Below are 19,954 nucleotides of genomic sequence, written 5' to 3' on the forward strand. Positions count from 1 at the left end.
TATGTGAGCTTTCTGATCAAGAATGCAAAAGAGCAATTTTAAGCAAACTCAGTAATCTCTAAGATAGCACAGAAAAGCTACTTAAAACTTATCAATAAATTTAACGAAGATATTGAACTGATTTTTTAAAAATCAAAGAGAAATCCTGAAACAGAGAAATACATTTACATTTGCTGAACCGAAAAATTCACCACAGGCTCTCAACAGTGGAACGAATCAAGCAAAGAAAAGAATCAGCGGGATCAAAGACAGATGATTTGAAATTATGCAGTCAGAGGAGAAAAAAAACAAAACAGAATACAAAGGAATGAAAATCGCCTACAGGAGAAAATTACCTCAAAAGACCAAATCTAAGAAATATTGCTGCCCAAGAAGGAGTGAAGCAAAAGTAAGGTGTAGAAAGCCTTAATCAAAGAAACAACAAAAAATTTCCCAAACTTGAGAAAGATCTGAGTATTAGGTACAGAAAAGTGAGAGAACACCAAACATATTTGACCCAAACAAGACAACCCCAAGACACACAATAATTAAACTCTCAAAAGTCAAGGTCAAAGGGAGGATGTTAAAAGCAGCAAGAGAAAAGAAGCAAATAACATAGAAAAGAGCTCCAATTTATCTGGCAACAGGGTGACAATGGAATCCATACAGGCCAGGAGGGAGTGAGAAGACATTTGTGAAGTGCTGAAAGAAAAAAACAACTGAGCTTGAGAACAAGATGACTAATAGCGATGACTTGGAAAAGTAAGAAATTCAACAGCCAAATTACAAAAAATCTCTTTGCCAATATGAAAGAGAAAAATATCCCTGAAGAGAGAAGTATCAGGGCACCCTGAATATCACTTGCGAGCCCCAGTGATGATGGATATCCCAACTACCTTGATTATATTTTAGGAATGTATCAAATCATCACATAATGAGTTAGTTTGAATATTTGTTCACTCCAAATCTCTTTTTGATACCCGATCTGAAATGTGGTAGGTGTGGCTAAGTGGGAGGTGTTTGGGTCATGGGGGCGGATCCCTCATGAATGGCTTGGTGCCCTCCCCAAGGTAATGAGCGAGGGCTTGCTCTATTAGTTCACAGGAAAACTGATGGCTTAAAGTGACTGGCATTTCCTCCCATTTCTCTTGCTTATTCTCTTGCCATGTGACCCACCTGCTCCCCCTTCACTTTCTGCCATGTGTAAGAGCGTCCTGAGTCCCTCACCAGAAGCAAATGCTGATGCCATGCTTCTTGTAAAATCTACACAACCTTAAGCCAAATAAACTTCTTTTATTTATAAATGACCACACCTCAGGTATTGTTTTATAGCAACACAAAACAGACTAATATGCATATACACAATATGTGCATTTATTATTAATAGTAATAACGTAGTACAACATGGAAAAAATGGGAAGATAGAAAATCACGTGGGAAGATTTTCTCAAACACAGATGCATGAGATTAGGAAAAGGAAAGTTCAAACGGGAGGAGGTGGGATCTCGGAATGTCCTCATTCAGTGAGCACAGTGAGGGAGGAGCAGATGACCTTCTCAGCAGATGACCTGTGAGCCAACCTTATGAAGAATGAGCAGATGGAGTCCTGAGTCCTTCATCATTGTGCTTGGGGCTTGCCCTGGAATCCAGGACAGCCACTGCCTAAGCATATCTCATGACTCCTGGCAGCCCCACTGACTGTTTCTCATTAAAACCAGCTGAATTTTTCAAGGTACCTGAAGCATCACTGTTGTCACAAGTCATTGAGCTCTTCTCCAAGAGGGAAGTGATGTCTTCTCCAAATATGCTGAGGCAGTTTTCAATGAGAAATTGTACAGTAGAAACCTGTAACACAAAAGGGAAAAATAGGGTGCTCTTTTCATTTGGCATAGCTATAAATCATATTCCATCTATGAATCTTGGAGTGAAAAAAGCATGAAATTCAGAATTCTAAGAAAAAATCAGAGTAGATGTAGAAAGATATGAACCAGTTTTCTCTGAGAAACAACTATGATCTTTTCAACAGCATTTAGGGCACGTATCTTAAAATGCTTATAATCAGTGAGCTAAAGTTATAATTTATAGCTTAGCTTAATAGCTAACATTTTATATCAATGGTCACATCCTTAAAAATAGGATAATTTTCAAGCAACTCATATACGATATTTGGGGTAAGGCTATATATTCTCTAAATTTATAAAGCACCCAATGGATAAAAACTTGTGAGATTCACTTGTTAAGTATTTTAAACTTGGGAAGCAGATATTCACTGAGGGTCTTTTGTGAAGGAAGGAGGCAGCTGGAGAGAAAATCTCTGCTCGTCTAAGTGCAGTCCCTCTCCATGCATTGCCCGGCCTCAGGATTGCTCTCTGGGTGATCTTGGGAGAGAGCTGGGGTCTTATTATTAGGTACATTGTAGCTCCATTAGGATATTCTAGAATGTTTTACTAGTTTTCTCATTCCAGCAGCAGAGACAAAATAGTAGCCAAGTAGTTCCCTGAATGTCAATTGTGAGCCCCGATTGACAGAGAAAGGCAATATGTGTGGAGCCATGAGTGTTCATATTTTCCAAACCGCCAATGAAGTGTCAGTAATGGCCAAGGAGCTGGGCCTTATCATCACTGCCATTGTTGAGATGAGGAAACCGTGGCTTGGAATCTTTGCCCCAGGTTACACGTTACTCAGTGATGAGACTGAGAGTTGAATCTTGGCTTGTCAAACTCCAAAGAACGGATTTTTTTTCTATTATGTCACACCACTCTCTTATCTCTCTGTGGCATTGTCAATCTAGTGTTTTGTCTCCTAGATGGGAAAGGAGAAGTGACTCACTGCTCTCAATTTCCTATTTAACAATCTACCTTTTCGTACACCTTCTACCTTCTACAACCCCTAGAATAGTATTAATGAAACTGCTGCTTCAGAAGTTTAATTAAAGTGTGCGTCTTTAGAGTTAATATCCTGAATTTCAGGTTCAAAGTGGGGACTCTGCTCCCCAGGGAATAAAAATGAGAGATCTCATTACCTTTTTGGTGAACTCATTTACCACTTCTGAGCTGCAGGGAGTTGGCAGGAAAATAATGCTTGAGGCTATACACATGGATAAATTATAAGCTGTCATCTGATTGGCTAAGGAATGCTGCTCAATATTATGTAACACTCCAAAAAGATATCACAAGAGAACAACATTGGCTTTTGGCAGCTGGTCTAAAAGCCTAAACACAAAAATACACACTCTTAAAGCCAGGAATTTTACTCAGGAAGTTGTAAATACATAGAAATGAAACAAGTACTTTTTTTCATATAGCATTTACACAACTCAGTGAAAATATGAAAGAATAGAGAAATATATCCTTCATATGTAGTAAGACAGCATTTTAAAATGTGTCTTAGGAAATATATCAGAAAATATTTCCTTGTAACCACTGCAGTGTGTTTTAACTTGGGAAAACATTACTAAAATCCAATAGTATATTTAAAACCCCTGTAACATTTCATAGTATGCTCAACAAAAACTTACTGATAATATGAAACAACAATTCATTTTAAAGGGCTCCCTTCACTTTTAAAGTAGCAATACAGGAATGCTGTCTCCTGCCCAAAGACACGATAAGTACCCAAAGCTTATCTGTTATCTAAGACTCATTCCAGGCAGGAATGCATACAAAAATATTTTATTAAATTCAATTCCTGGAGCAGATATTGATTTCTCTGTTTATTTGACTATTTGACTAAGTTAAGATTATACCACTGGTAGATTTGTCCTCTGTTATTTTTCTTGAACCAAAGAATTTCATCTCCTGTCAATGTTATGTATTCAGATGGTCAAAGATTCTATATTAATAATATTAGGAGAAAAGCAAGAATTCAATGACAGTACTAAGGTATTCATTTATTTTTAAACTAGACCCTATGTGCATGACCCCATAAACCCCTTTGGCACTGGTCATTTTTTTCAGTGCATAAAACTGAAAAATACAACAAACCAATATTTTTTAAAGAATATGTTAGCTGGTTTTTTGAGATGTGCCTAGAATCCAGTAATTATTGCTTCCTTAGCTCTGGATTGCAGTTATTGTCTCTTCCTTGTTCTCCTGATCCATAACACCATGCCACTTATCAAAGAGTTGGGATGAAAATATATTTTCTCAGATGTTTCGAAGAAAAACCTTACATAAATTAAAAAATTATTCTCATGGCAAATACATGTCAGAGAAATTACAAAGAAAACATTTAACTGAAAAACTCAGCTTAGTCCTCTCTTCCTTACTAGCTACTCAACTTCATAGCTCTGACTCTCCACTGACTTGCACACCCAGAAGCAAGTGCTTGGATTTTTCTCCAACAAAAGCCAGCAGCATACAAACAAGCAGAGTGTGGGCAGTGGTGGGAAAGAAGATAAAGTCTTCTCCTATGGTCTGAAACTCCTTTATGCATATTTTAGCAAACTTGTACAAACTGACAGGGTCTGGTGATAAAGCACCCTAAATCCTATCAATTCCTTGAAAAGAAATAAACATAAAAATGTTGCTTATTTAGACACAGTGTTCTTAATTTCTAGCAAGAAAATTTCAGAACCAAATGAACTAAAGTCCCACACCCATGTGCTCATGCACACATGTTGAGGACTGGGCCTTCTGACTTGGGCTATCTGTGCTCTTGGGGAGAAAGCTCTCTCAATAGCTTCATTCTCCCTTTAACTGTATAATACGTCACTTCTCTACTTATGAGTAGGAAGTTGCTGGATATATACAGAAATCTCCCATGAGTAACTACATGTTACTCCTCAAACCTCTGGGCTGGAACAGAAACTCCCTCCATAGAAAGGAAGCTTAATCAACATTTAGATATATCATAACTTCAGTCCTCTAAGTATTAGTGCTAGAGGCATGCCAAAGTAAGCTTCCTAAGTGGTGCATGAAAATTTCTCACATTATTGGGCTCTTGAACAAGTCTTAATACTATACAATTGAGCCAATTAAAATTTGTGAAGCTTTCATTCATGTGTGTATATGTGTGTGTATATGTATGTGTGTGTGTGTGCGTGTGTGTGTGTGTGTGTGTAACAATGAGGGAAAGGGAAAGTTGTCTTATTACCTTGCTAGCTTCAAAGGCACACCTTGCTTCCACTGGTCTCACTGAATAGCCCAACAATCCTCTTAATAGCAACTAGTTCAGGAAATACCTTTAGGCAACTATCGTGATTAAAATCCAGTAATTGTTCCTTCATATTAATATTTATTGAGCTGTGGTTTGTGCTAGGCATGCTTTGGAGGACTGAGGACAGAAAAGTGAAAAATGTGAAGTCTCAGTCCCCCTACGCCACCGCTATGTACTGTGGTTATGTTACACAGCCGTATCTGGTAGTTATGGCTGTTCAGTTCACTTCACTTCCCATGGAAGGGTTCCAATATGTTAGGAGGAAGGAAACATTCCAGCTCTGGCTGACTCTAGAAGGCTGAATTCAGGAACATCTTTGTCTGATGTGTACCTCACTTATATGCATTCAGAGCATGTGTCTCTTCTCTGGATTCCTGGACTCTGTGCTGCAGAGTCCACTGATAGGGATGAGTGGTGAAGCTAGAACAGGAGCCAAGCAGACTATGCCAAGGGTGTTTGCTGTTTGATCTCTGTCTATAGACAGCACAATGGCAGGCCCAATGTTGTCCAAGTCATATATTCATTTCTGGCTTAAGCCAACTCTCCAGTTATTTGACATAGTATTATCAAGACTAAGATTGCAAAATCTGCAGATAATAACTCTTAAGTCTTTGTGAAATATTAAACCAATTTCATGTGTGTACCTTAGAGAGGACAGCACTCAACTAGTGATTTGCATACTAGTGTATATCATTATGGTCCTAGCATAGTAGCAGTCCACCATACATCATTACAGAAATGTTGCTATTTATCACATGGCTGAACATTAATGGAGATAAGGAACGACCAAAGGTAACTGAGATTCTAAGACAATTTAAAAAACCTGTTTAGTCATTACCACATTACCATAATTTTTTTCAGAGCTGTTAACATGTACCGAAATGGACTGATTAAATTCCTTATTATTTTCCCTTGTAGAAATGTACCTAGACACTTGTGATTTTGCTGTGTCGATTCAAAACGTATCTATTTTTGTAGAAATTGAATTTTCTGAATTCCAAACTAATTCTGGCTGCTGCACCTACATTAAAAGTCAGATTTACAAGAGGCTTGTGGTAAGAGCTGGTGACTGCATAACTATAACTGTGGGTGGTAGGTAATGCATAACAAATATTACCAAAGTGAGCCACAGGTGGTAAAGGTGAAAGAAGGCACCATAGTAGAGGCATTGCTACACCACTTTCAACATCATGGTCAAAGCATGCTGTGGAGATGTCTTAGGCAGTGGGAAGCCATCAAATGCAGGATGCTTAATTTGGTAAACATTCTCTATATGTAATTGTGTATTTTAACACATATTGTATTATGATTACTAATTATTGTTATTATTTGGCACGGAGTGTTCAGGAGTGAAGATGGAAAGGTTGGTGTGTGATGAGAAAGGACAGCATATCTATCATATAAAGTTTTGAAAAACAGAGGAAATCAATCTTCTTAAAGTTTGACGTTGTCAAGTGTTTTTCAGTTTTTCAGATTCTTGAAAGACTATGCCTATTATTGTTCTTAGGCAGTCATGATGAGAGAAACCAATCATAAAACTTCAGAGATATCCTGTGCATAGATAATGTTAAAACTTTACCTACCTTAAAGACAGAGGCCACCATGACAACAGACTCGCTGTCCAAGTTTACTTTATCTCCTGAATCGAGTTTCTCCTTCAGGACTCTACATGAGTTTATGTTGCCCAATTTTCTCTGTGCATTGCTCTTTTTGATTGATAAAGGAAAGCGTATCCTATGGGGAGAAAAGGAAAGAAAGGTACAAGGTGTTTCATATTTACAAGCCCACAGGACAAGCTTGCCTTCTTTCTGCAGCCAGAGCTAAGGGATCTGAGGTTACAGTGCTGGAGCTGGAAGGAGTGAAGTACATTTTGAATTTTTTGTGTGTCTCCATATTTTCTACCCATTAATCCATTCTGTGTTCATATACTGAAACCTTTTAAATCTGATTTTCCTTTTCAGTGAATTTACACTAGAAAATCAAACTCCTATACCTTGAAGCCTCTGTGGAATCTTCTCCTTCACCATTCTTTTCTGATTTCTCCCTAATATGGGTTCCCCAATTATGGAAATATTTTTGCACACCAATTTCCCACTTGTTTGCTCCCCTTTAAGGGTCCAAATGCCCCATTCCTACTTCCTGTATTTTCTAGGCTCTGTTAAATCAGGCTTAAAACCTGTCTCCTCCCTGAAGCCTTCTCTGATTACATTTTCTTCTCACCAGTTTCCACATCCTTTTTTTCTATCTTCACGTCCCCTCCTTGCAGCGTAAAAGAAAATAATGTCACAGCAAAATGACTCAAGGAACTTGTGTCTACTATTCCACTTGTTTACTGTGTGACCTTGGACACAGTATTACCAAGCCATTTGAAAATTTTTCATTTGTGAAGTGGGAGTGATGATAATCATAGCCACCCACTGAATTCTCTGTGAAAAATGCAAGGTCTAGGGTAGTATCTAGCATACACTTAAAATGATTAGTTTCTTCCCATTAACATTCCCTACATCTAGTAGAATACTTGGAAAGATTCTATACACTCAACAAATGTCACCACAGACAATTTCAGACACCAATTTGAAACAATACAGGATAAACTCTGTGGCTTTAAGTTGACACACTCTGTTAAGATTAAAGGATTACTATATATCAAAGGATGAATTTTTATGCTTAAGTACTGGAAATACAAATCAATTCATGGGAGATATTTTGAGTTGTAAGACTGAGTAGTGTAAGATGAAGACATAATTACAGGAGATTTGGGACTAGTGTGGAGTTGAAGGAAGAAGCTGAAACGAGGATGCGAGGGGAAGGGGAAGTCCCAGAGATTCATAACACAGAGCCCATTTTGATTCATCCAAGCCCGTGTACATGGGTCTTGGCTGAAACCATCGAAAGAGTATCTTTCCCTATTGTCTTTGCCTTATGATCCTGCAGCATCTAAATCATATTTCTAGTCACTGAAGTAAAATTGACAAATCATCTCCATCAAAGCTAGGGTTTGTCATTGTCTAAAGATGTCTCCACTTTGCGATAGATTTGGATGAGAACACTTGACTCCCCCAGAGTTCTCTCTCTTCAAGAGGGCTACCAAAAAGAAGACCAGACAAAATGAGACCTACCAGCAGAGGGGCAGGCAGCTTGTCATTCTCACAAACATCCATGAGAGAAGCTCCAAACAGCTGTCCTGGGTTTGGGGCTGGTGGAGCCATGCACAGGTCGTCTTGGCAGGTGCTAGAGGCCCACCGAAAGGCCCAGTTTATCATAGAACATCTTCTTTTAACTCCCTTCTGGTCTGAATACGTAAGTAAAAAGTGAGATTATTTGATGTAGTAGTTTAATCCACTTAACTTTATTTTGACTATTTCCATTTTACAACATGTTTGTTGTGATGTTGAGAAGAGAGAGAAACAATCATTTGTTGTGTAGATTGTCCCACATTCTGAAATTGGCTTACTGCATATTTGGCAGTAATGTGTTATTCTTCCCTATATCCCATAGACTGCAGTTAAACCTGGAGGCTTGATCAGACTTACGTTCCATTCTTCCAGTAGGAATAGTTCCTAGACAGTGCTAGTTATCACCTCTTGCATTCTATCATAAGGTACTTAAGATCTAGTTGCTCAAGTTTACTGATATTAATAGTAATCAGTGGAGTCGCATGTCAGATCCCACTTTAAAACCTAAAAATAGCCAGCATGGTGGCTCATGCCTGTAATCCCAGTTACTCAAAAGGCTGAGTCAGGAGAATTGCTTGAGCCCAGTAGTTAGAGTCTGCAGGAAGCTGTGATGGCGCCAGGACACTTTTGCTAGTGTGACAGGGAGACCCAGTCTCTACGAGAAAATAAAAAGTTAAAAATACTGGATATTCAAATAAAATAGAGTTCAGTAATTATCTACTTTCGTAGTATGTCTCCTGCCACTCAGATTTCCTGTTGGACTTTCCAAATGCTCAACCATGGTCAACTCTCTTCCATCAAAAGGATCCTGCCCTTCATGACACAACCTGCCTGACCCCACTTCTCAGTCAGCCTCTGGCTTCTTGATTTTGGAGGCTGCAACTCTTAGGCATCTCCATGGATGACTTGAGTCCACTTTCTCTAGTCAGTCCTTGGTTCCGTGGTAAGATCCCTGGTGGCCCTGGCCCTTGTGACACCCTGCCCAGCTATCCAGAAATAATTTTTACCTACCCAACGACCCTACCAAAGAAATGCTGAAGAAGAACTTCTCAAGGAAAAGTGATCAGCAATAAAAGGTTGAGTTGAACGTTCCCACTGCTCAACTATGGGTGTTTTCCTAACAAGGTACTTTAATATTTTTATAAATAACCTCCTTATACCACATACTGAAAAAGTCAACAGAGGAGGCAAGTTGTAGAAGGATAAACAAATGAGCAACATTTCACCATTTCAATGTTTCTTAAACACCCATCCACTTGGCTTCCCTGGGACATCGAGTGCATCTCTCTGTACACACACATAGTGGCAATACTCATGCTGACTCACAGAGGTCAGGATGGGCTCCTGGTTCTGCTATGTAGTCAGACAACTTCCTCAGAAGTCTTTGAGCTTCAGTTTGCTCAACTTCAGCATGAATGATGCTATCTACAGCTTACTGGACTGAGTAATAGAATGGACTGCTCAGGACAAACCATGGTTCAGAGCAGTCTTGATAAAAGTAATTTTATCCCTCACTCAGATGGCCTAAGGCAGACTAGACATTAGTCTCCTCTCCCTGGAACAGATCCCACCACCATTCTCCATTTGGTTTAGCAAAGTATGCAGTCACAAAGGCATGCCACCACTCTACCTAACAGTCATGCGCCTATTATTTTAAAAGAAGGTAAGGAAGAAGCAAAGCCATCCTTCAATCCAGAAGGATATATCTGTATGTCATCATGTGCAAATGTTTATTATAGTACACATTAATATATAGGTTAAGTTGTCGTACATAACCTGGTTTCCCTATTCTTAATTTGAGTTTATTGTTTCTAGAACTATCCAAATGTATTCAGTTATTTAGCTTTAATAAGAGAATGTTCTTAGGAAGAATTCTCTAGCCCTTGATGCAAAGCTATATAACTAACTACTGTCTGAATAAGGGCCAAGAGGCAAGTAGACATTGGATCCTGTACTTTCTCAAAAATGTTTTCAGGTTTAGTTGCACCTTTTGTAATGCACATTATTTGGTGCAAGAGTTCCTATCACTTCTTTAAACAATAAAAGTATATGCTATTGCCATGAAAAAGGCAGGATGATTAAACAAGCTAACTAGCCTTTCTTAAATAGCCCTGGAAGAATTGGGATAGTGGTTTCTGCAGGCCCAAATTAGGATATATATAAAACTTTTGAAACTTTCTGCCTATAGGCTAACAGTCACAACAATAAAAATGCTTTATTTAGAACTTCCATTCTTGCCAAAATATTTCCCAAATGAATAACACATTTTCTTCAGAGAAAGAAATATCAATGGCAGGATACTGAAATGGTAGTGGGGAAAATGACGAAAAGGGAGATAAAAAGCCCACAATCGTAAATGTTCATGCCAGTTCCAGTCTGAACCTGGATCTGAAGCCGACTTGGAAAGTAAGCGTGGTGGTGGGGAGAGAGTAGAATTGAGAGTTTAATTCAGGATAGAACCCAAGGGGCACTTCAGCCCCAGTCCAGAGTAGACCGCAGTTCAGTTCTATAACTCTGCTTCTCTCTAGATGTGCCACTCCAGATGTGTTTAAACCATGCCATCATTTGATCACCTCCTGCTTTGGGCTCAGCTCATCAGCAAAACCCTGGGACAGAAAATGTATGAGTTTCCAGGCCTTCAAAAGCCATATTCTCACCAGACATACAGACTGCACACACATAATTATATATGTACATTGTTCTGAGGATACAAAGAGGAGCGTATCTACCTACTTACACATATGAAAGAAATCTTCCTAGGAGTGAGTTGGGCCTTGACTTCAGACATTTCAGGTTTCTCTAAGTCTGATTCTGGGCCGGTATTGGCTTCCTGCCTATGCTGTCCTCCTCCCTCTGCATGGAGAACATGTCTGTGTCATGGGCTTGGTTTTAGGAGTGGAGACTTGATCTGAGAGAAGGCACTCGCAGGAAGGCAAGGCACTCACTGCTCCCCTGCTGGCCTCTGGCTGGCTGCCTGGGCTTCAGAAGGAACCCGCCTTCTATGTCTGGGGATGGCTGCTCCGGGAAGGGCTCCTGGAGTGTGGAAGAAGAGGTGGAGCTCCCTGGTTCCTGTGGCAGGAGCATAGTGCCTTGAAGGTGGCTCATTTCAGTTCCACAGGGATGCTCTTGTCCTGCATGAAGCAAAATCTAAATACGGGTTCAGGCTGTTGGTGATGGGTGTGATCAAACCTACCTATTGTGGGTGAATGCACCCCACTGCTGCCTGCTGTAGTAATCTGGGAGCTTCTAGAATAAGGAAGTCTGCATCTCCGGAGCAAGCATCATGTGCACTCTCTCTGGAGAGTCCCCACATAAAGCAGGCATGCAAACAGAAGAGTTTTTAAAAGTAGAGAGAAAAATAAAGTTGGAACATGTTGTGTCACTTGGGATGCATAGATGCATCAGTGCATCGCACAATAGTGACTTTTGCTCTGTTTCCATTTGAAGATATTTAAGAACTTCTAGTTTCTGTCTCGACAAATCTAGATATTTACATCTTAGACAGATGACCCCTCTACGCTTACAGTCATCATTTTAAATACTTACCCTTCCTATCATACAGACTTATGAAGATAAAAGTAAATATATTCCTTCACATTGGTGGTTAATATTTATTGAATAACTCCATATATACAATATGTGTTAAATAATTCCATGCCAAGAATAGCTATGATCGCTATTCTCTTACACATGATGTCAGTTTAATGGAGATTTTACTTCCCTTAGTCAGTTTTGTAGGCAGGCCTTCTCAAGAGCAGAGGAGCAGGGTGTTTGCCTCTGACCTTTCCTCCCACTTCTGCCCTAATTGGAGGAAGGAGCTCCTCATAGGTACCAGCCAGAGGGAATGTTGCAGGGTGTTGGAAGTCCAGAAACAACATGCAAAACAGTTTTTGCAGAATGGAAAACCACACTGCAATCATCAGGAGTTGCCCTGCCAAGGGATGTGTTTTCCTCTTTCATGTTTTAAATAGTTTCCTTTCCATAGAATACGTGCTGTGAGGTAGTTTTTTTTAATTATATGATCCATTCTTTTATTTTATTTATTTATTTTTATTTTTCCATAAGTTATTGGGGTACAGGTGGTATTTGGTTACATGAGTAAGCTCTTCAGTGGTGATTTGTGAGATTTTGGTGCACCCTTCAACTTAGCAGTATAAACTGCACCATATTTGTAGTCTTTCATCTCTCATCCCCCTCCCACCCTTCCCCAAAAGTCCCCAAAGTTCATTGTATCATTCTTATGCCTTTACATCCACATAGCTTAGCTCCCACATGTCAGTGAGAACATACGATGCTTGGTTTTCCATTCCTGAGTTACTTCACTTAGAATAATAGCTGCCAATCTCATCCAGGTCGCTGCAAATGCTGTTAATTCATTCCTTTCTATGGCTGCATAATATTCCATCATATATACATATATATACAAATATACGTGTGTGTATATATATATATATATAAAATAGTTATATATATAATAGTTTTTTATATATGTATATATATATATATATATATGTATGTAAAATAGTTTCTTTATCCACTCATTGACTGATGGACAATTGGGTTGGTTCCACAATTTTGCTATTGTGAATTGTGCTGCTATAAACATGTGTGGGCAAGTATCTTTTCCTCTGGGTAGATACCCAGTAGTGGGATTGCTGGCTCAAATGGTAGTTCTACTTTTAGTTCTTTAAGGAATCTCCACACTGTTTTCCACAGTGGCTGTATTAGTTTACATTCCCACCAGTAGTGTAGAAGTGTTCCCTGTTCACCACATCCACGCCAACATCTATGTTTTTTGATTTTTTGATTATGGCCATTCTCACAGGAGTAAGGTGGTATCGCCTTGTGGTTTTGATTTGCATTTCTCTGATCATTAGTGATGTTGAGCATTTTTTCATATGTTTGTTGGCCATTTGTGTATCTTCTTTTGAGAATTGTCTATTCATGTCCTTAGCTCACTTTTTGATGGGATTGTTTGTTTTTTTCTAACTGATTTGTTTGAGTTTGTTGTAGATTATGGGTATTAGCCTTCGTCAGATGTATAGATTGTGAAGATTTTTCCCCCACTCTATGGGTTGTCTGGTTATTCTGCTGACTGTTCCTTTCGCCATGCAAAAGCTCTTTAGTTTAATTAGGTCCCAGTTATTTATCTCTGTTTTTATTGCATTTGCTTTTGGGTTCTTAGTCATGAAATCCTTGCCTAAGCCAATATCTAGAAGGGTTTTTCCAACGTTATCTTCTAGAATTTTTATAGTTTCAGGTCTTAGGTTTAAGTTCTTAATCCATATTAAGTTGCTTTTTGTATACAGTTAGAAATGAGGATCCAGTTTTGTTCTCCTACATGTGGCTAGCCAATTATCCCAGCACCATTTGTTGAAAAGAGTGTCCTCTCCCCACTTTATGTTTTTGTTTGATTTGTCGAAGATCAGTTGGCTGTAAGTATTTGGGTTTATTTCTGGGTTCTCTATTCTGTTCCATTGGTCTATGTGCTTATTTTTATACCAGTACCATGTTGTTTTGGTGACTATGGCCTTATAGTACAGTTTGAAATCAGGTAGTGTGTTGCCTCCAGATTTGTTCTTTTTGCTTAGTCTTGCTTTGGCTATGTGGGCTCTTTTTTGGTTCCATATGAATTTTAGAATTGTTTTTTTTCTAATTCTGTGAAGAATGATGGTAGTATTTTGATGGGGATTACATTGAATTTGTAGATTGCTTTTGGTAATATGGTCACTTTCACAAAATTGATTCTATCTATCTGTGAGCATGGGATATATTTCCATTTGTTTGTGTCATCTATGATTTCTTTCAGCAGTGTTTTGTAGTTTTCCTTGTAGAAGTCTTTCAACTCCTTGGTTAGGTATATTCCTAAGTATTTTTTTTTTTTTTTTTTTGCAGCTATTGTAAAACGGGTTTTTTATTTTATTCTCCACTTTGTCGCTGTTGGTGTATTGAAGAGCTACTGATTTGTGTACATTAATTAATCTTGTGTCCAGAAACTTTGCTGAATTCTTTTATCAGTTCTAGGAGCTTTCTAGAGGAGTCCTTACAGTTTTGAAGATAAACTTTACGATCATATCATCAGCAAACAGGGACAGTTTTACTTCCTCTTTACCAATTTGAATGGCCTTTATTTCTTTCTCTTGTCTGATTGCTCTGGCTAGGAGTTCTATTACTATGTTGAAGAGGAGTGGTAAGAGTGGGCATCCTTGTCTTATTCCAGTTCTCAGAAGGAATGCTTTCACTTTTTCGCCATTCAATATTATTTTGGCTGTGGGTTTGTTATAAACAGCTTTTATTACATTAAGTTATGTCCCTTGTATGTTGATTTTGCTGAGGGGTTTAATTATAAAGGGATGCTAGATTTTGTTGCTTTTTCTGCATCTAATCATGTGATTTTTGTTTTTAATTCTGTTTATGTGTTGTGTCACATTTATTGACTTGCATATGCTAAGCCATCCCTGCATCCCTGGTGTGAAACCCACTTGATCATGGTTGATATGTTGCTGGATTCAGTTAGCTAGTATTTTGTTAATGATTTTAGCATCTATGTTCATCAAGGATATTGGTCTGTAGTTTTCTTTTTTGGTTGTGTACTTTCCTGGTTTTGGTATTAGGGTGATGCTGGCTTCATAGAATGAATTAATGAGGATTCCTTCTTTCTCTATCTTGTGCAATAGTGTCAAAAGGATTGGTACCAATTCTTTTTTGAATGTCTGGTAGATCTGCTGTGAATCCATCTGGTCCTGGACTTTTTTTTTGTTTGTAATTTTTAAATTACCATTTCAATCTTGCTGCTTGTTATTGGTCTGCTCAGGGTATCTAATTCTTCCTGAATTAAGCTAGGAGGGTTGTATTTTTCTAGGAATTTGTCCATCTCTTCTAGGTTTTCTAGTTTATGTGCATAAAAGTGTTCATAGTAGCCTTGAATGATCATTTGTATTTCAGTGGTGTCAGTTGTAATATCTCCTGTTTCATTTCTTAGTGAAGTTGTTTGCATTTTCTCTCTTCTTTTCTTGGTTAATCTTGCTAATGTTCTGTCAATTTAATTTTTCTTTACAAAGAATCAGTTTTTTGTTTTATTTACCTTTTGTATTTTTTGTCTGTTTGTTTGTTTCAATTTCATTCAGTTCTGCTCTGATCTTGGTAATTTCCTTTCTTCTGCTGGATTTGGGTTTGGTTTGTTTATGATTCTCTAGTTCCTTGAGGTGTGACCTTAGAATGTCAGTTACTGATCTTTCAGTCTTTTTGATGTAGGCATGTAGGCATTTAGGGCTATGAACTTTCCTCTTAGCACCACCTTAGCTGTATCCCAGAGGTTTAGATAGGTTGTGTCATTGTCATTAAGTTAGAAGAATTTTTAAATTTCCATCTTGATTTTGTTTTTGACCCAATGTTAATTCAGGAGCAGGTTATTTAATTTCCATGTATTTGCATGGTTCTGAAGGTTCCTTTTGGAGTTGACTTCCAGTTTTATTCTCTTGTGATCTGAGAGATCACTTGATATAATTTCAATTTTCTGAAATTTATTGAGGTTCATTTTATGGCCTATCATATGGTCTATCTTACAGAAAGTTCCATATGCTGCTGAATAGAATGTGTATTCTATGGTTGTTGGATGAAATGTTCTGTATATATTTGTTAAGTCCATTTGTACCAAGGTATAGTTAAAATCCATTGTTTCTTTGTTGACTTTCTGTCTTGATGACCTGTCTAGTGCTGTCAGTGGAGTACTGAAGTCCCCCACTATTATTGTGTTGCTGTCGATCTCATTTTTTTGGTCTATTAGTAATTGTTTTATAAATTTGGGAGCTCCAGTTTTAGTTGTGTATATGTTTAGGATTGTGATATTTTCCTGTGGGACAACACCTTCTACTAGCAAATAATGTCCCTCTTTGTCGATTTTAACTGCTGTTGCTTTAAAATTTGTTTTGTCTGATATAAGAATAGCTACCCCTGATTGCTTTTGGTGTCCACTTGCATGAAATGCCTTTTTCCACCTCTTTACTTTAAGTTTGTGTGAGTCCTTATGTGTTAGGTGAGTCTCCTGAAGGCAGCAGATAGTTGGTTGGTGAGTTCTCATCCATTCTGTGGTTCTGTATCTTTTAAGTGGAGCATTTAAGCCATTTAAATTCAATATTAGTATTGAAATGTGAGGTACTGTTGCATTCATTGTGTTTTTTGTTGCCTGTGTACTTTGTTTTTCTTTTGTTTTTTTTGCTTTTGCTTTTTAACACATATTTTTGTTTTATAGGTCTTGTGTGATTTATGGTTTAAAGAGGTTCTGTTTTGATGTGTTTCCAGGATTTGTTTTCAAGATTTAGAGCTCCTTTTAGCAATTCTTGTATTGGTGGCTTGGTAATGGTTAATTCTCTGAGCACTTGTTTGTCTGAAAACTACTATATCTTTCCTTCATATATGATGCATAGTTTCGCTGGATACAAAATTCTTGGCTGATAATTGTTTCGTTTGAAGAGGCTGAAGATAGGGCCCCAATCCTTCTGGCTTGTAGGGTTTCTGCTGAGAAATCTGCTGTTAATCTGATATGTTTTCCTTTATATGTAGGTTACCTGGTGTTTCTGTCTCACAGCTCTTAAGATTTTTTTTTTTTTTAAAGAATAAACTTCCCTTTTTTCGTTTTTCACTGAATTTATCCTGGTGAGCCTTTGTTTTTTCTTTTTCAACTGGCATTGATAGTATGTCAATACTTTTAGAACAGGAATTACAATTTGCATTTTGTAAGGCAAAAGAAGCTTCTATGATAGCTGTACAATAAAATCAAATCCTCAGGATAACCAGCAGTTAATCCACAATCAATAATTGAGAACATGTTAAAATATGCATTCAGCATGGCTGCTCAGGAGCCATCATGAGTGATAGACTCTTTGGATTTCTTAGTGCTCGCCATAATGAATGTTGCTGCTCTAGGCCTAGGAGTTATCTGTCATTTAGACACTGTTTTAACTAAATTAAAGCATTTTATTTAAATAAATATATTTCCAGTATTCGTTTACTTTTTTAAACTTACTTTATTGCTAATACTTTTGCAAAGATGTCAACATTAATTTCAAAAATGAAATGGATGAGTGAATTTTATTCTCAGCTATGTACTTGGTGACACCGTTTTCTAGATGAGAATGTATATTACATAGAAAACAACTTGGTAGTTTAGATTTTTGGATCCCTTGAAAACATCCTGCATTACACAGTAATGGCCTCACAAGATTCTTGAAAGGATAAAGGAAAAGAGAGAAAGAATGCAGGTAAGAGGGAATCCTCTATGACTTTTAGCAGAAATCATCACCATCACGCTATTGCAAGGTCAGCCACAGATCCTAACCCCTCCCTCGTTTTAATCACTCTGTTTCTATTAATCACATTTAACAATGTTGGTAATCTAAGAATTATCTTTCATTAGATAAATTATCCTAATAACTGTTTTAGGATAGGCATAATCTACTCATCAATAACCTCAAGAACAAATGCTAGAAAATTCAACCTAAGAAACGGCAAAGTCCAAGTTGGTCAGTCAGGAAAGCTCTTCAGAAGTCTGAATCATGTTTTCATTATCCTGAGAAAAGTTCTGGGCATTAAGGAGGTATTAAATAAATATTTGTACTTGGATTCAGAGGCATGACTGGATTTTAGAAATTCCTTACAAAGTAGAAGTTACCTAGTAGTTAGGAAATGAAACAGAGAGTTTTCACACTGGGGAAAAAGAAATTCGAATACACATTAATTTCATGACAAAAAATTTTTTTTTCAAGAAAGCTATTTGTCAAGTAAAAGAGCAGACAGTAAAAAAAAAAAAAAAATCAGATTTTTCTTCCCAATTAGACCATAAGTTACTGAATAAATAGATGTTATCAGGTACCTGGGATAAAGTAAGTGTTTGGCCATTAGTTGTTGAATGTATGAATGAATATTGCATAAGATTGTTGCTTTTAAGCTTGTTCAACCTTAAGACTGAGCAACGAGCAAACAATACTTGGAGACTTTAGAGTTACAATTTCGAACCCAATCAATCTCAGTTTAGATTTTCCTTGACATTTAGGAAAGTGGCCCTGGGGACTCTTTCTTGCCCGAACTGACCCATAACTGGTAATCTTTCTCAGCGCCCTTGGAGACAAAATGAACTACTAAAGCATTACAACAAATCTTTCACAGTAAATATTTGAAGAGGATCACATTTCCTTAGGATTTCCACATTTTCAGAAAGGAAAGGAAACAGGACCAGTCAAAATGCAATTTTATCTATGGGGCTGGCCATAGTTTTTGAGTTAACAGGGCTGATTTCAGTAATCCCTGTTTTCCCCCCAGCTTCTAATAAACTATTCCAGATTCTTGCCTTGTCCCTTTTGAAAGGCCATGGATCTGTGAAACCACAGTGCAATCAACCCCTCACTTTCTGAGCGACCCATGTAATACAGAATCACATATACACTCCCTCACTAAGAAAGAAAAGGCTAGCTGGGGAGTCATACTTTCTGCTATCCAGACTTTTCGGAGAATGTTGAACTTTGCCTTCACATCTCCCCGCCCAGACAAGCCTATTGCACAGACCACCATATATCCACATGGAAGGCATCAGAAGCTCATCAACCCTGAGCACAAAGAGACAAATGCCCAAGAGGTCTTCAGGAGATGTGAGAGTGAAGTCAGGCCTCTGGCTTTCATTCAGATAAGCCCTACTGTGGGGAGAGAAGGGACAAACACTGACCTGGGGACCAGGCCAGATGCAAAGAACAATTACCCACAGCAGAAGTATTGCCCAGCAATACTGGCAAACTTGCCACAGACATATCTAAATTATGTAGACCGCTGAATTATTGTAAATAGTCCTTCAAGAAAGGCTAAAGCAAAAGCATGTTTCAAATGGAGTTATTCTTGATAAGCACTATGATTGCCCTTCATTCCTTAATAAAAATCATGGCCTTGTCCTTATGGAGTGTCCTAGGTAGGGAGGCTCTCTGCCTTTCTGTCTCTCTCTCTCTCATGCACACACACATACACACAGAGAGAGAGAGAGCATATTTGCTCAAAATTGTATTGCAAATAGGGAGTAAGATCTAATAAAAATCTTTTAACGTAAAGTTTGGAAACGTTCTGTTGAAATCCCTTAAGTCAGGTATATATATCTAGCCAAATAACCTTTTTTTTTTTTTTTTTTTTTTTTTTTTTTAAACAGAGTCTCACTCTGTCACCCAGGCTGGAGTGCAGTGGTGCAATCTCAGCTCACTGCAGCCTCTGCCTCCCGGGTTCATGCCATTCTCCTGCCTCAGCCTCCTGAGTAGCTGGGACTACAGGTGCCCGCCACCACGCCCAGCTAATTTTTTGTATTTTTAGTAGAGACAGGGTTTCACTGTGTTAGCCAGGATGGTCTCGATCTCCTGACCTCATGATCCGCCCGCCTTGGCCTCCCAAAGTGCTGGGATTACAGGCGTGAGCCAACGTGCCCGGCCATAACCTCAATTCTTGATTGCAGTAGGATTCCTTTGTTGTCTAGTGAGAATGGTCATTTTTTTAAAAAGGAAAATCACAAACCCGAAATAAATTAAGCTGTATTTTATTTTTAATTAATCTCCCCAATCCCACACCTAAAACCACTTGCTGTCTTCAACACAAGATTACATTCTTCTTTTTTA

General features: G+C 38.1%; 1 protein-coding gene across 10 annotated transcripts in view; it reads right to left on the bottom strand.

Annotated features, from left to right (window-relative positions):
* Window positions 1-1,355: 1,355 nt before the first annotated feature.
* Window positions 1,356-19,954, bottom strand: part of LOC131382968 (rho GTPase-activating protein 20-like) — a 38,349-nt gene continuing 19,750 nt past the window's right edge. For 8 of the 10 annotated variants that reach the window (XM_058435815.1, XM_058435811.1, XM_058435809.1 and 5 more), the window contains 3 exons: window positions 8,256-8,428; window positions 6,720-6,870; window positions 1,360-1,824 (listed from right to left, as the gene is read on the bottom strand). In XM_058435815.1, the coding sequence (XP_058291798.1) occupies window positions 1,642-1,824; window positions 6,720-6,870; window positions 8,256-8,293 (372 nt within the window). In that variant the 5' untranslated portion in view covers window positions 8,294-8,428 and the 3' untranslated portion in view covers window positions 1,360-1,641. Of the gene's footprint in view, window positions 1,825-3,001; window positions 3,192-6,719; window positions 6,871-8,255; window positions 8,429-19,954 lie in introns of all 10 variants that reach the window. The other 2 variants (XR_009212606.1, XR_009212605.1) reach the window with 2 other exon arrangements.

This window comes from Hylobates moloch, unplaced genomic scaffold (assembly GCF_009828535.3).
Source record: "Hylobates moloch isolate HMO894 unplaced genomic scaffold, HMol_V3 SCAFFOLD_3, whole genome shotgun sequence".
In the NCBI taxonomy this organism is placed as follows: Eukaryota; Metazoa; Chordata; class Mammalia; order Primates; family Hylobatidae; genus Hylobates; species Hylobates moloch.